Raw genomic sequence first — 14,836 nt, 5'->3', positions numbered from 1 at the left:
AGCAGGGGTCTGTGGGAGGAGCCACAGGAGGAGTCAGCAGGGGTCTGTGGAAGGAGCCACAGGAGCAGTCAGCAGGGGTCTGTGGGAGGAGCCACAGGAGCTGTCAGCAGGGGTCTGTGGGAGGAGTCAGCGGGGGTCTGTGGGAGGAGCCACAGGAGCAGTCAGCAGTGGGTCTGTGGGAGGAGCCACAGGAGCAGTCAGCAGGGGTCTGTGGGAGGAGCCACAGGAGCAGTCAGCAGGGGTCTGTGGAAGGAGCCACAGGAGCAGTCAGCAGGGGGTCTGTGGGAGGAGCCACAGGAGCTGTCAGCAGGGGGTCTGTGGGAGGAGCCACAGGAGCCATGGTCTGTGGGAGGAGCCACAGGAGCAGTCAGCAGGGGGTCTGTGGGAGGAGCCACAGGAGCCATGGTCTGTGGGAGGAGCCACAGGAGGAGTCAGCAGGGGGTCTGTGGAAGGAGCCACAGGAGCGGTCAGCAGGGTCTGTGGGAGGAGTCAGCAGGAGGGTCTGTGGGAGGAGCCACAGGAGGAGTCAGCAGCGGTCTGTGGGAGGAGCCACAGGAGCAGTCAGCAGGGGTCTGTGGGAGGAGCCACAGGAGCAGTCAGCGGGGGTCTGTGGGAGGAGCCACAGGAGCTGTCAGCAGGGGGTCTGTGGGAGGAGCCACAGGAGCTGTCAGCAGGGGTCTGTGGGAGGAGCCACAGGAGCTGTCAGCAGGGGTCTGTGGGAGGAGCCACAGGAGCTGTCAGCGGGGGTCTGTGGGAGGAGCCACAGGAGCAGTCAGCGGGGGTCTGTGGGAGGAGCCACAGGAGCAGTCAGCAGGGGGTCTGTGGGAGGAGCCACAGGAGGAGTCAGCAGGGGGTCTGTGGAAGGAGCCACAGGAGCGGTCAGCAGGGTCTGTGGGAGGAGTCAGCAGGAGGGTCTGTGGGAGGAGCCACAGGAGCAGTCAGCAGGGGGTCTGTGGGAGGAGCCACAGGAGGAGTCAGCAGGGGTCTGTGGGAGGAGCCACAGGAGCTGTCAGCAGGGGTCTGTGGGAGGAGCCTCAGGAGCAGTCAGCGGGGGTCTGTGGGAGGAGCCACAGGAGCAGTCAGCAGGGGGTCTGTGGGAGGAGCCACAGGAGGAGTCAGCAGGGGGTCTGTGGAAGGAGCCACAGGAGCTGTCAGCAGGGGGTCTGTGGGAGGAGCCACAGGAGCAGTCAGCAGGGGTCTGTGGGAGGAGCCACAGGAGGAGTCAGCAGGGGTCTGTGGAAGGAGCCACAGGAGGAGTCAGCAGGGGTCTGTGGGAGGAGCCACAGGAGGAGTCAGCAGGGGTCTGTGGAAGGAGCCACAGGAGGAGTCAGCAGGGGTCTGTGGGAGGAGCCACAGGAGGAGTCAGCAGGGGTCTGTGGGAGGAGCCACAGGAGGAGTCAGCAGGGGTCTGTGGAAGGAGCCACAGGAGCAGTCAGCAGGGGTCTGTGGGAGGAGCCACAGGAGCTGTCAGCAGGGGTCTGTGGGAGGAGCCACAGGAGCAGTCAGCAGGGGGTCTGTGGAAGGAGCCACAGGAGCAGTCAGCAGGGGGTCTGTGGGAGGAGCCACAGGAGCAGTCAGCAGGGGTCTGTGGGAGGAGTCAGCAGGGGTCTGTGGGAGGAGTCAGCGGGGGTCTGTGGGAGGAGCCACAGGAGCAGTCAGCAGTGGGTCTGTGGGAGGAGCCACAGGAGCAGTCAGCAGGGGTCTGTGGGAGGAGCCACAGGAGCAGTCAGCAGGGGTCTGTGGAAGGAGCCACAGGAGCAGTCAGCAGGGGGTCTGTGGGAGGAGCCACAGGAGCTGTCAGCAGGGGGTCTGTGGGAGGAGCCACAGGAGCCATGGTCTGTGGGAGGAGCCACAGGAGCCATGGTCTGTGGGAGGAGCCACAGGAGCAGTCAGCAGGGGGTCTGTGGGAGGAGCCACAGGAGCCATGGTCTGTGGGAGGAGCCACAGGAGCAGTCAGCAGGGGGTCTGTGGGAGGGGCCACTGGAGCAGTCAGCAGGGGTCTGTGGGAGGAGCCACAGGAGCAGTCAGCAGGGGGTCTGTGGGAGGGGCCACAGGAGCAGTCAGCAGGGGTCTGTGGGAGCAGTCAGCAGGGGGTCTGTGGGAGGAGCCACAGGAGCAGTCAGCAGGGGGTCTGTGGGAGGGGCCACAGGAGCAGTCAGCAGGGGTCTGTGGGAGCAGTCAGCAGGGGGTCTGTGGGAGGAGCCACAGGAGCAGTCAGCAGGGGGTCTGTGGGAGGAGCCACAGGAGGAGTCAGCAGGGGGTCTGTGGGAGGGGCCACAGGAGCAGTCAGCAGGGTCAGTGGGAGGAGCCACAGGAGCAGTCAGCGGGGGTCTGTGGGAGGAGCCACTGGAGCTGTCAGCAGGGGGTCTGTGGGAGGAGCCACAGGAGCAGTCAGCAGGGGTCAGTGGGAGGAGCCACAGGAGCAGTCAGCAGGGGGTCTGTGGGAGGAGCCACAGGAGCAGTCAGCAGGGGTCTGTGGGAGGAGCCACAGGAGCAGTCAGCAGGGGGTCTGTGGGAGGAGCCACAGGAGCAGTGGGTCTGTGGGAGGAGCCACAGGAGCAGTCAGCAGGGGTCTGTGGGAGGAGCCACAGGGGCAGTCAGCAGGGGGTCTGTGGGAGGAGCCACAGGAGCAGTCAGCAGGGGTCTGTGGGAGGGGCCACAGGAGCAGTCAGCAGGGGTCTGTGGGAGGAGCCACAGGGGCAGTCAGCAGGGGGTCTGTGGGAGGAGCCACAGGAGCAGTCAGCAGGGGGTCTGTGGGAGGAGCCACAGGAGCAGTCAGCAGGGGGTCTGTGGGAGGAGCCACAGGAGCAGTGGGTCTGTGGGAGGAGCCACAGGAGCAGTGGGTCTGTGGGAGGAGCCACAGGAGCAGTCAGCAGGGGTCTGTGGGAGGAGCCACAGGGGCAGTCAGCAGGGGGTCTGTGGGAGGAGCCACAGGAGCAGTCAGCAGGGGTCTGTGGGAGGGGCCACAGGAGCAGTCAGCAGGGGTCTGTGGGAGGAGCCACAGGGGCAGTCAGCAGGGGGTCTGTGGGAGGAGCCACAGGAGCAGTCAGCAGGGGGTCTGTGGGAGGAGCCACAGGAGCAGTCAGCAGGGGGTCTGTGGGAGGAGCCACAGGGGCAGTCAGCAGGGGGTCTGTGGGAGGAGCCACAGGAGCAGTCAGCAGGGGGTCTGTGGGAGGAGCCACAGGAGCAGTCAGCAGGGGGTCTGTGGGAGGAGCCACAGGAGCAGTCAGCAGGGGGTCTGTGGGAGGAGCCACAGGAGCAGTCAGCAGGGTCAGTGGGAGGAGCCACAGGAGCAGTCAGCAGGGGGTCTGTGGGAGGAGCCACAGGAGCAGTCAGCAGGGGGTCTGTGGGAGGAGCCACAGGAGCAGTCAGCGGGGGTCTGTGGGAGGAGCCACAGGAGCAGTCAGCAGGGGGTCTGTGGGAGGAGCCACAGGAACAGTCAGCAGGGGTCTGTGGGAGGAGCCACAGGAGCAGTCAGCAGGGGTCTGTGGGAGGAGCCACAGGAGCAGTCAGCAGGGGGGGTCTGTGGGAGGAGCCACAGGAGCAGTCAGCGGGGGTCTGTGGGAGGAGTCAGCGGGGGTCTGTGGGAGGAGCCACAGGAGCAGTCAGCAGGGGTCTGTGGGAGGAGCCACAGGAGCAGTGGGTCTGTGGGAGGAGCCACAGGAGCAGTGGGTCTGTGGGAGGAGCCACAGGAGGAGTCAGCAGGGGTCTGTGGGAGGAGCCATAGGAGCAGTGGGTCTGTGGGAGGAGCCACAGGAGCAGTCAGCAGGGGGTCTGTGGGAGGAGCCACAGGAGCAGTCAGCAGGGGGTCTGTGGGAGGAGCCACAGGAGCAGTCAGCAGGGGGTCTGTGGGAGGGGCCACAGGAGCAGTCAGCGGGGGTCTGTGGGAGGAGTCAGCGGGGGTCTGTGGGAGGAGCCACAGGAGCAGTCAGCAGGGGTCTGTGGGAGGAGCCACAGGAGCAGTGGGTCTGTGGGAGGAGCCACAGGAGCAGTGGGTCTGTGGGAGGAGCCACAGGAGGAGTCAGCAGGGGTCTGTGGGAGGAGCCATAGGAGCAGTGGGTCTGTGGGAGGAGCCACAGGAGCAGTGGGTCTGTGGGAGGAGCCACAGGAGCAGTGGGTCTGTGGGAGGAGCCACAGGAGGAGTCAGCAGGGGTCTGTGGGAGGAGCCATAGGAGCAGTGGGTCTGTGGGAGGAGCCACAGGAGGAGTCAGCAGGGGTCTGTGGGAGGAGCCACAGGAGGAGTCAGCAGGGGTCTGTGGGAGGAGCCACAGGAGCAGTCAGCAGGGGTCTGTGGGAGGAGTCAGCAGGAGGAGTCCAGACAGGTATATCTAGTTCACCACAGCAGCTTCTTTCCCCAAGCTGTGAGACTACTGAACTTCCTGCCACCACCCAGGTCTTGTCACGTATTAAGTGCCAGTAGTGTTATACTGTGCTGTTTAAATGTGTCATAAATGCACTATGTTAAATGTCAATCTTTTGGAATATATTTTATTTGTTAATTTATTTGTGGTACTTTGTTGTGAGTTATATGAACTGTTTTATGCACCTTCGGCTGGAGGACCATTGATTTGTTTGGCAGTATACATGTATATAGTTTATTGGCAATAAACTAACGATCTGGGATTTCCAATGCACAGGTATTCTTTTAGCCAGCCATGTAGTGATCAAAGATCATTTGATCCTTTACTAGTGATGAGATGTGCAACGGTGAATTATTTGCAGGGTAGCTGCTTGACCACCGCTTTATCTTGAAAAAGCAATATTTTGGTCATTATTATCATCTTCTTTAAGCCTATCACTCCTGCTGGGGCATAGGCCGCCAACAGCAGCCAGCCAAAGTCCTCGGTACCGGGCCATTCTTTCACATTGTTTTCAGGTGCAGTCCCTCATCTTGCAGTATCCTTCCTCTCCCAGGGATGAGGCCTTCGAAGCTTGTGTTGATGTTTCTGTAGCTCCAGGTATGGAGAGGATAGAGTTGCTGGCCCTACCCTCCTCCTTTCATTGCCAGGTCTGGGACCCTCCATGGTGAGGTTAGATCATATATCAAGGAGATACAAAGCACTTGGAGATTGAGATCTGCAAAACTCTCTAGTAATACATGAAAGTACACCCCACACAGGGATACAGGTGCACCATGAACACTATCTCATTGTTCCATTTTAGCTCTATTTATTTATCTCATAATTTATAGTAATTTTGTTTTTCCACTGCACAGCCGGCACAAAACAAATTTCACGTCATATAAAGCAATAATAATAAACCTGATTCTGATTCCAGTTCTGTGTCTAGCAAAAAACACCCTCCCTCCTTCCATTCCCCCTTCCTGGCTTTTCATCTGTCAGTCAACCTCTCCCTCGGCCTTCCCTGACTTCTATTCTTTTGAGCCGCTCACCTTACACTGTTGGTCACAGCACCCCGACTTCCAGATACCACAGTTTTCTTGCTATTCCGTCACAGTTCACACCTCTCAGATCACTTGTCTGTCTTCTAAAAGTGTGAAACTGCACATTCAAACCCTGACTAACACAGCAGGCCACAAGATGTTAAAACCCTGGCCTCTCGTAATCCCCTGTTCAAATTACTCAGCTTCTAGGCGAACAGAACTGTCAGCTTGTCACAGATGTCAGCATCAGATATTTTCCTTTACTTGAAATTCCTTTTTTCCGTGTTTTAATCTTATGATGTGGCCCAGGTGTGATAGCGATCTCCTTGTGCACTGCTGACAATTTACTTTAAAGCTGTAGGTGTCCACATTACATACGGTGCAACATGGAAGCAGAACATGCATTTCTGCCAATCACTCCCCTTCTGTCAGCACCAAGACTCATTTGTATTGTGAAATGAACACTGTTTCTGGTTGCCTGAGTATTTGTTTACAGACCATTTGAGAGAAAGGTATAACCACAGCATTGACCTGGTCAATAATTAATAGCTTTTGGGTTGTATCCATTTAGAAAAGTTTGAAGTGAGACTGCCATAAAAGAAATGCATTGTGCAAATCTAGACAGAGATTCGATAAGGTTTATCACCCAACTGTTGGACTTGCTGAGCTTGTCTGATATTTTTCTGGAGCTTGATGTTTAAAAGCCTGACTACTCTCGATGCACCTGTTTCCCTAATGCCTATTACATCTTGGTCTCATTTTTATTTCCCATCTGCTCTTAAGCAGAAAGTTGACCTGAATTTTAGAAGAATTTCACGGGATTTTCAAATGAGCAGAGATTGAGTTGTTCAGGCCCATATTTCTTGGAGTTCAGATGGAAGACTGAGACATAATCTCATTGAAATATGTCACAGTCAAAGAGAAGTACAGCACACAAACAGGCCCTTCAGCCCATCTACTCTATGCCAAAACCATTTAAATTGCTATGTAGTATGTTCTCAGAGCTGGCTGTTAAGCGGTGTATCATAAGACCATAAGATATAGGAGCAGAATTCGGCCATTTGGCCCATTTAGTCTGCTCTATCATTTCATTACAGCTGATCCAGTTTTCTCCTCAGCCCCAATCTCTTGACGTCTCTTCGTATCCCTTCATTCCCTGACCAATCAAGAATCTATCGAATCAAATATACATAAAGATTTGGCCTCAACAACTATCTGTGACAAAGAATTCCACAGATTTGCCATTCTCTGGCTAAAGATATTCCTCCTCATCTCCTTTCTAAAAGGATGCCCCTCTATTCGGAGGCTGTGTCCTCTGATCTTAGACTCGCTCACCATAGGAAACTTCTTCTTTCACCATTCAATAGGTTTGAATGAGGTCATCCCTCATTCTTCTGAATTCCAGTCAATACAGGCCCAGAGCCATTAACCACTCTTCATATGACAAGCCACTCAATCCCGGAATCATTTTCGTGAACCTCCTCAGAACCCTCTCCAGTTTCAGCACATCCTTTCAAAGATAAGGGGCTTAGAACTGCTCACAATACTCCAAGTGAGGCCTCACCAGTGCTTTATAAAGTCTCAACATTATATCCTTGCTTTTATATTCTAGTCCTCTTGAAATGAATGCTAACATTGCATTTGCCTTCCTCACCACAGACTCAACCTGCAAATTGATCTTAAGAGAATCCTGCACAAGGACTTCCAACGTCCCTTTGCACCTCAGTTTTTTGTATTTTCTCTCCACTTAGTAGTCAGCTTTTTCGTTTCTTCTACAAAGTGTATGACAATACACTTCCCAACACCGTATTCCATCTGCCACTTCTCCATCTTTCAATCTAAGTTCTTCAGTAGCCTTTCTACTCCCTCAAACAACCTGCTCCTCCACTTATCTTCATATTGTCTGCAAACTTTGCAACAAAGCCATCAACTTCATCATCCAAATCATTGATATATATTGTAAAAGAGTTGATCCTAACATAAATCCCTTTGGAACAACACTAGTCATCGGCAGCCAGCCAGAAAAGACTCCCTTCATTCCCACACTTTGCCTCCTGCCGATCAGCCACTGCTTTATCCATAAATGAATTGTTTCTTTAATACCATGGGCTTGTAGCTTGCAAGCAGCCTCATGCGTGGCACCTTGTCAAAGGCCTTCTGAAAATCCAAGTGCACAACATCAATTGATTCTCCATTATCTAACTTGCTAGTTACTACTTCAAAGAATTCCAACAGATTTGTCAGGCAAGATTTTTCCTCGAGGAAACCATGCTGACTATAGCTTGTGTGCCTTCAAGTACCCTGAGACCTCAAACTTAATAATCGACTTCAACATCTTCCCAACCACTGAAGTCAGACTAACTGGCCTATAGTTTCCTTTCTTCCTCCTTGAAGAGTGAAGTGACATTTGCACTTTTCCAATCTTCCAGAACCATTCCAGAATCTAGTGATTCTTGAAAGATCATTACTAATGCTTCCATGATCTCTTCAGTGGCCCCTTTCATAACTAAGGGTGTACACCACCTAGTCCAAGTGACTTATCTACCTTCAGATCTTTTAGTTTCCCCAGAACTGTCTCCCAACTAATGGTAACTTCACACACTTCATGACCCCTGACAACTGGAACTTCCGCCATAGTGTTAGTGTCTTCCAACGTAAAGACTGATGCTAAATACTTATTCAGTTCCTCAGCTAATTCGTTGTCCCCCATTACTACTTCTCCAGCATTGTTTTCCAGTGGTCCGATATCCGCTCTCACTACTTTTACACTTCATCTATCTGAAACACTTTATGCCTCACTTGACCATCTTGTGCAGATCTACGAATCACAGACTCAGAATAGATAGCAAGTATTTGGGACAAAAATGAGGAAAGTTTTCCATTTCCAAAGAATCGAGTACCTTGGATTTATTTTTTTTTCTAGGTTCCCAGTACTGTTTTATTGTTTTCATTCAAGAAAGAATTCAGAAGGTATTTCAATATACGGAGAACCATAGCATAGCGTCATAGAAACGTGCAGCACAGAAATAAGTATTTTAGTCCATCTAGTCCATACTTAACCAGTTAAGCTGCCTACTCCTATTTACCTGCACCAGGACCATAGCCCTCCATACCCCTACCATTCATGTACCTACCCAAACTTCTCTTGAATGTTGAAATTGAGCTCACATGCTCCACTTATGCCAGCAGTTCGTTTCACACTCTCACCACCCTCTGAAGTTTCCCCTCATGTTCCCTTTAAGCATTTGACATTTTACCCTTAACCCATGACCTCTGATTGTAGTCCCACACAACCACAGTGGCTAAAGCCTGCTTGCATTTACCATATCTGTACCCTCATAACTTTGTATGTCTCTATCAAATCTTGTCCGGACCTTCTATGTTCCAAGGAATAAAGTCCTAACCTATTCAACCTTTTCACATAATTCAGGTCTCCAGACTCGGCAACATCCTTGTAAATTTCTCTGCATTCTTTCAACCTTGTTTACATCTTCAAAACCTTTAAACTTCATATTTAATCTCTTCAGAATCCTGAATATTTTCAGAGCCAAAAACCTGTCATCTTCTTCTAACAAAGTGTGATCATTATCTAAAAGACAGCAAGTTTAGCTGCAGTATGGATTCATACAGCTTTATTTTTCAAAGGAATGTAGCAATGAGCCTGTAAAATAATTCATTTATGTCAGTTCCACATCCCTCAAACCAGCTAGAGGTTCAAATTCATTCTTGGGTATAATATCATTTTCAGCAATGTGGGACCATGCTTCTAAACCTGGTTCCTTAAGCAATATTTCCTCTGCCGTTGTTCTCAATGTAACTTACCAGCTTACCAATTTACTAATTTACACAATGTTCTTGATGTCTCAAATCATACTGCAAAATTTCAGAAAGCCGTATTTTTCATAGAAAGAATTTGAAAATGCACATACTTTTAAGTTTATTTTTCAGCAATAATCACTATAACAAAGGTTTCTAGATAAAAGGTGTTAACAGGAAGCTCTTTTCCCAACAGAATAAACTGAGCTGTGTGTATGTGCTTGTGGAAGAAATTCAAGGAATTAATATGACCTGCTATTGTGCAGCGTGTTATAACAAATTAGATCAGTCTTTACAGGTGCGAGAACATTGATTTCACAAATTTCTGGTAATTGTTCCCCATTCCCAATTCTCATTTCCCTCTCTCACCTTATCTCTTCATCTGCTCATCACCTCCCTCTGGTGCTCCTCCCCCTTCCCTTTAATCCATGGCCTTCTGTCCTCTCCTATCAAATTCCCCCTTCTCCAGCCCTTTATCTCTTTCTCCAATTGACTTCCCAGCTTGTAATTTCACCTCTCCCCCTCCCCTGGTTTCAACTATCACCTACTACCTTGTACCTCTGCCTCCACTCCCCCATCACCTTCTGACATCTCGTTTCTTTTTCCAGTCCTGATGAAGGTTTTGGCCCAAAACGTTGATGGTTTACACATCGCCATAGATGCTGCCTGGCTTGCTGAATTCCTCCAGCATTTTGTGTGTATCACTAGTGTGCTATAACACACTTGAATGTGGTACAAACTATAACCCTTATTTAAGTATGCAATTCAGGTTTCCTCAGACTTCTCCAGGAAACGCACAAGCCAAACCAAAATCGAGACCAGGACATACCCATTTAAAAAAAGGCTATGTTCTTTCATTCCTAATGCTGCTTTCATGTACCTCAGGCCTAGCTTCCTCTAATTGTAATCCATCCTTGACTTCTCTGACTGCTGTTTGCTGAGTGGCCCAGTCCTTTGGTTCATTCAACATTTTGTCATTGAAGATGACTTTGAATGGATATCTAAAATCACAGAATGGATTTTCTTTTAAAGTCAGTCATATGGCCCAGTCCATCACGTGTAATGCCCTCCCCACCAATGAACACATCTACATGAAATGGTATCACAGGAAAGCAGCACCTATAATCAGGGAACTTCACCACCCAGGACATGCTCTCTTTTCAATGCTGCCTTGGTACAGGAGCCTCACACCACCAAGTTCAAGAAAACCTATTGCCCCTCAGCCAACAGCCTCTTGAACCAAAGGGGATAACTTTGATAGTAAATGTACTTGGAATCTTTGAACTTCACTCATCACTTGTCCCATCACTGAACTGTTCCCATATCCTATAAACACACTTTCAAGGACTCATCTCATCTTCTCAATATTTATTGCTTGCTTGTTTATTACTAATTTTCTTTTTTTTCTTTTTGTATTTGCACAGCTTGTTGTCTTTTGCACACTGATGGAATGCCCAAGTTGGTGTTCATTAGTTCTATTGTGGTCATTGGATTTACTGAGTATGACCACAAGAAAATAAATCTCAGGGTTGTATAAGGTGCCATGCAGTTTGATAATACATTTACTTTTAACTTTATCTCAGACTTTTAGCTATTCATTCCAGATGGGCCATCTTGTGGGTAGCCCATTTTCTCCTCTATGAATTAACTGGGAGTCTGAAATTTTAAAAAAAGAGTTTAACTCACTAACACTAATATCCATTATCCAAGTGAGCACAAAATGTGTCAATATTCCCTGCTTAATATTGGCAGTTCAAGGAAACTTGAATGGCTTGAAGTCCAGATTTTATCTTTTAAATATGTAAATACATGTAAAAGATCATGTTTTCCCTTTGTTTTACCATCAAGGTTCAACATGAACTGCTTAATTGTATTGATTATCATAAGAGCTGCTTCTGTAACTGGTTAGGGAGTGAATTACCACCATGCAGTCTGGGACCACCAATACAATAAAAATTCTCCTAATTACGGTCATTGAAAGTAAAGATCCATGTGGAAAGCTGCACAAACTCTTCTCATCATGAAAGTGAAAAGTAAAATTTTATCGAATGTGGATTCTGAAAATGTATCCTGCTGTAGGGTAATGTAATCGGTGGAAAAGTACAGAATTCATAACCACTGACATTGGGTTAGTGTTCACATTGAGAGGTGGGTCTGACATGATGAGGGAATTGTGTAGAGGACTTTTAGCTTGCTTTGTGTTCAGTTTTCTGCTGCTCACTAAATGAGTTGCTACAGCTTTTCTGAAACGTAAAATGCCTCTGTCATTTTATTTGTAAAAACCTGCACTCCTTTAATAATGTGTACATTTCATTACAGGTTCAGAGCCTTCTGCACAGGAAGACTGAAAGATCAATACAAGATACACTCATCAAGACTCTTATAATTCTCTGCACAGCAATTGGAGTTGTTCTATCTTCCATTTCTGTCTGCTATGGTCACTGGCTACTTGTAGACGGGAAGATATTTGGACTCTGGCATTTTTGCATTTTAGAGTTTGACCAGAAGGCTCAGTGTACAGTTGATATCAGTGTTGCTAAGGTTGATGGTTTATACACCGGCCTAGTTTTCACACGGATTACCGTCACTCTTGCTGTGGTGCTGGCAATGTTTGGCTTGGAGATGCTAGTCACTTCTCAGCTTTGCCAAGATGACTACACCAGAGGCAAGTGGACCTTTGGCTCGAAACTGACTCTACTATCTTTCTTCATGATGTCTATTGGCATGTTGACCTTTGCCGTTCTGTTATTGAACTATATTACATTCACTGGTTTAAGTTTAGCATTCTGGTGCGAATTCATTGCCACTTGCCTTGTTTTCCTCAGCAGTATTAGTGGTCTTCAAATTTACATGATCCCCTCAGCTAAAGATAATTCAGTGGATGTATAATTGTTCTAATTCCCTAGTTCTGTAAAAATAAGCTTCCTTGTCTGTATATCTGAAATGTGTATGCAAGTGTAAGCTCTGTGATGTTGTTAACCTACCATTTTGCTTTATTTAAAAACCTACTGCATTTTATATTGTAGTCTGGGCTTTTGCGTTTCTCCCTTTCTACAACGAGTTAATAAATATGATACAGTTATTCTTCTTGAGACAACTGGACATCACCACAACTGGGATATCGGCCACCAGAGTCCTCTGTTCTGAGTCAATTTTTCAAACTTACCCAGGTGGAGCCCTTCATGGTGAATCCTTCCTCTCCCATCAATGAGGACTGTGCAGCTCCTGTTCACATTTCTGTAGCTCTGGGTTGTTACAGGATAGAGTTGCTAGCCCCATGCCCAACCCTCCTCCTTTGTCAGCTGGGCTTGGGATCATCCATGGCGAAGTTGAATTCAGACATTCAGACCAAAATAAAAATATTTTTCAGGTGAGATGTGGGGTAGTATGTGGATTTGTCAAAAACTTGCCTAAAACATGGCAATTTTTGTTCTTTTACAAGAACCCATTTGGTTAACAGTGCTGCAGTAGAGCTAGGCAATGAGGAGAAAACATTGTGATGTTTTGAAAATTCTGGGCATTTGTTTACCTGAAGAAAGTATTTTGGATATTTTTTGAAATTTTTGTCTTCAAAACAATACAACTACATAGTGAATTTCAAGACAAGAGTCCTTAATGAATTAATAATAGCACTATGGTTTACTACATTGTGCTTTTTTACCTTCATGGGATTTGGATGTGAAATGAAGACAGACTTTCTGGATGAAAGCTTCCTGTTCTTTGACTGCAGGAGCTCTTGAGTAAAATTAATGTGGAAAGCCTTAAACCAAACCTTTTGGGGGTTGGTTTACAACATAAAATGTTCATGAGTTGACACTAAACTAACTGAATCACTGGGAAATTCTGGAAATGACTGATGGCTGGGGGAATTAGAAAAATGGATACTGATGCAGTACAGGTGCTGCCCTGAAGTTGTGTTGAGGCACATCGTTGGGGTAGAACAGATTTTTTTTGCTGTAAATTTCACTAAACAATACCTGTCATCTAGAAGTTTTAATGCTGATACTGAACAGAGACATTTTATCATCCTGTGCTGTGAATGCAGTGTCTACTAAGGAGGCACTGAAGAAATTACCCCATATGATAGCAATATTGCAGTCAACAGCTTGCGCCTTGCTATTCTGATGTGCCATATAATGTCCTGCCAGCTCATTGCACTGCTAAAGTGCTATAATAATGTTCATTTGGCAAAGTAAAGTGATGTGGTGTTAAATAACCACATAAGACATAGGAGTAGAATTAGGCCATTTGGCCCATGGAGTTTTTTCCAACATTTCATCATGGCTGATCCATTCCCTCTCAACCCCATTCTCCTGCCTTCTTCCCACAACCTTTCATGCCCTGGCTAATTAAGAATGTATCAACTTCCATCTTAAATGTGCCCAGTGACCTGGCCTCCATAGATTCCACACCTTCCGACTAAGGACGTTTCTCCTCATCTCCATTCCACGTGGACATCCCTCTATTTTAAGGCTGTGTTCTCTGGGCCTAGACTCACCCACCAAAAGAAATGTCCTTTAAGAAAGAATAACATGAAACTCTTTCATGGCTAAATCTGAAGCATTGGGTTTAATATGAGCAGTTTAATAGTGTAGTTTGAAACCTATGCAAGAACAAATTTAACAAGATCTCTGACAACTATAGACAACTTGTCATTATACAGTAAAGGTATTTTGTGTTACTCACATTCTCGTAGATGCTCTTGATTTGATCACAAACATTTCACAATTAATGATACATGATATAAAGAAACCTTTAAGCATGAAATGGTTATAATGGAAAATGACACATCAATTACAGTTTAGCTTATGCAGTAATGAAAAGCTACAACAAATCAGCTCAATATAATCAAATTCAGTTTCACACAATGATTATTAAATGCAATAGATCACATTTAAATCTTTTACAATAATGCTGCACTCAAATATTTTTGATTCAAATGATCATTCACAGGATATATTGAGATTTTTGTAAAATGGGGAATTAAGCAAGTATAGTATCTTCACAAACCAAATATTTAAATATTATGCATTTTATAAACTTCTTGTTTGAATGGCCTGAGTGTTATTACTTTTGCAAAGGAAAGAAGTGGCTTTTAATAAAACCTGTATGTCATACAAACTTGTTTTATCAAATACACTGAATAAGAGCAAACCAGTTAAAAAAAAATCTATCATTAATTAAAAACAATGAAATTGTAATAAGTTGTTATTTGCACATCCCCATCTAGCTAGGATGAATTACAATCTACACTGAATTAGAATGCATTCATTAAAATTACTACTGAAGACCACTAAGTTGCTTGGTGTGCACATAATAGATGATGTAACCTGGACACAAACATCTGCTCATTAGTCAACACGGCACAACAGCATCTTGAGGAGACTGGGGTGTTCAAGTTTACCTACTCCATTCTAACAACTCTCTGCAGGAGCACCATTAAAAGTCTCCTGGCTGGCTGCATTAGTGTGTGGTACAGAAGCTGGAAGGCATCGGACTGCAAGACTCCACAGCGGACAATAAAAACCACTGAGAGGACCACTGCGGGTGTCTCCCTCCCCCTTATATGTGACATTTCAAGTTCAAGTTCAGTTTATTATTATTCAACCTTATGCCACCAAACAAAACAGCATTCCT

General features: G+C 47.3%; 1 protein-coding gene across 1 annotated transcript in view; it reads left to right on the top strand.

Moving 5' to 3' along the window:
- Positions 1-14,320, top strand: part of tmem37 (transmembrane protein 37) — a 38,416-nt gene extending 24,096 nt beyond the window's left edge. The window contains exon 3 of the mRNA XM_073047565.1: positions 11,519-14,320. Within this exon, the coding sequence (XP_072903666.1) occupies positions 11,519-12,088 (570 nt within the window). The 3' untranslated portion in view covers positions 12,089-14,320. The remainder of the gene's footprint in view (positions 1-11,518) is intronic.
- The last annotated feature ends 516 nt before the right edge of the window (positions 14,321-14,836 follow it).

The sequence above is a fragment of the Hemitrygon akajei genome, chromosome 5 (assembly GCF_048418815.1).
Source record: "Hemitrygon akajei chromosome 5, sHemAka1.3, whole genome shotgun sequence".
NCBI lineage: Eukaryota > Metazoa > Chordata > Chondrichthyes > Myliobatiformes > Dasyatidae > Hemitrygon > Hemitrygon akajei.
Note: the sequence above shows the minus strand (reverse complement) of the source record. Positions and strands in the feature narration are given on the sequence as shown.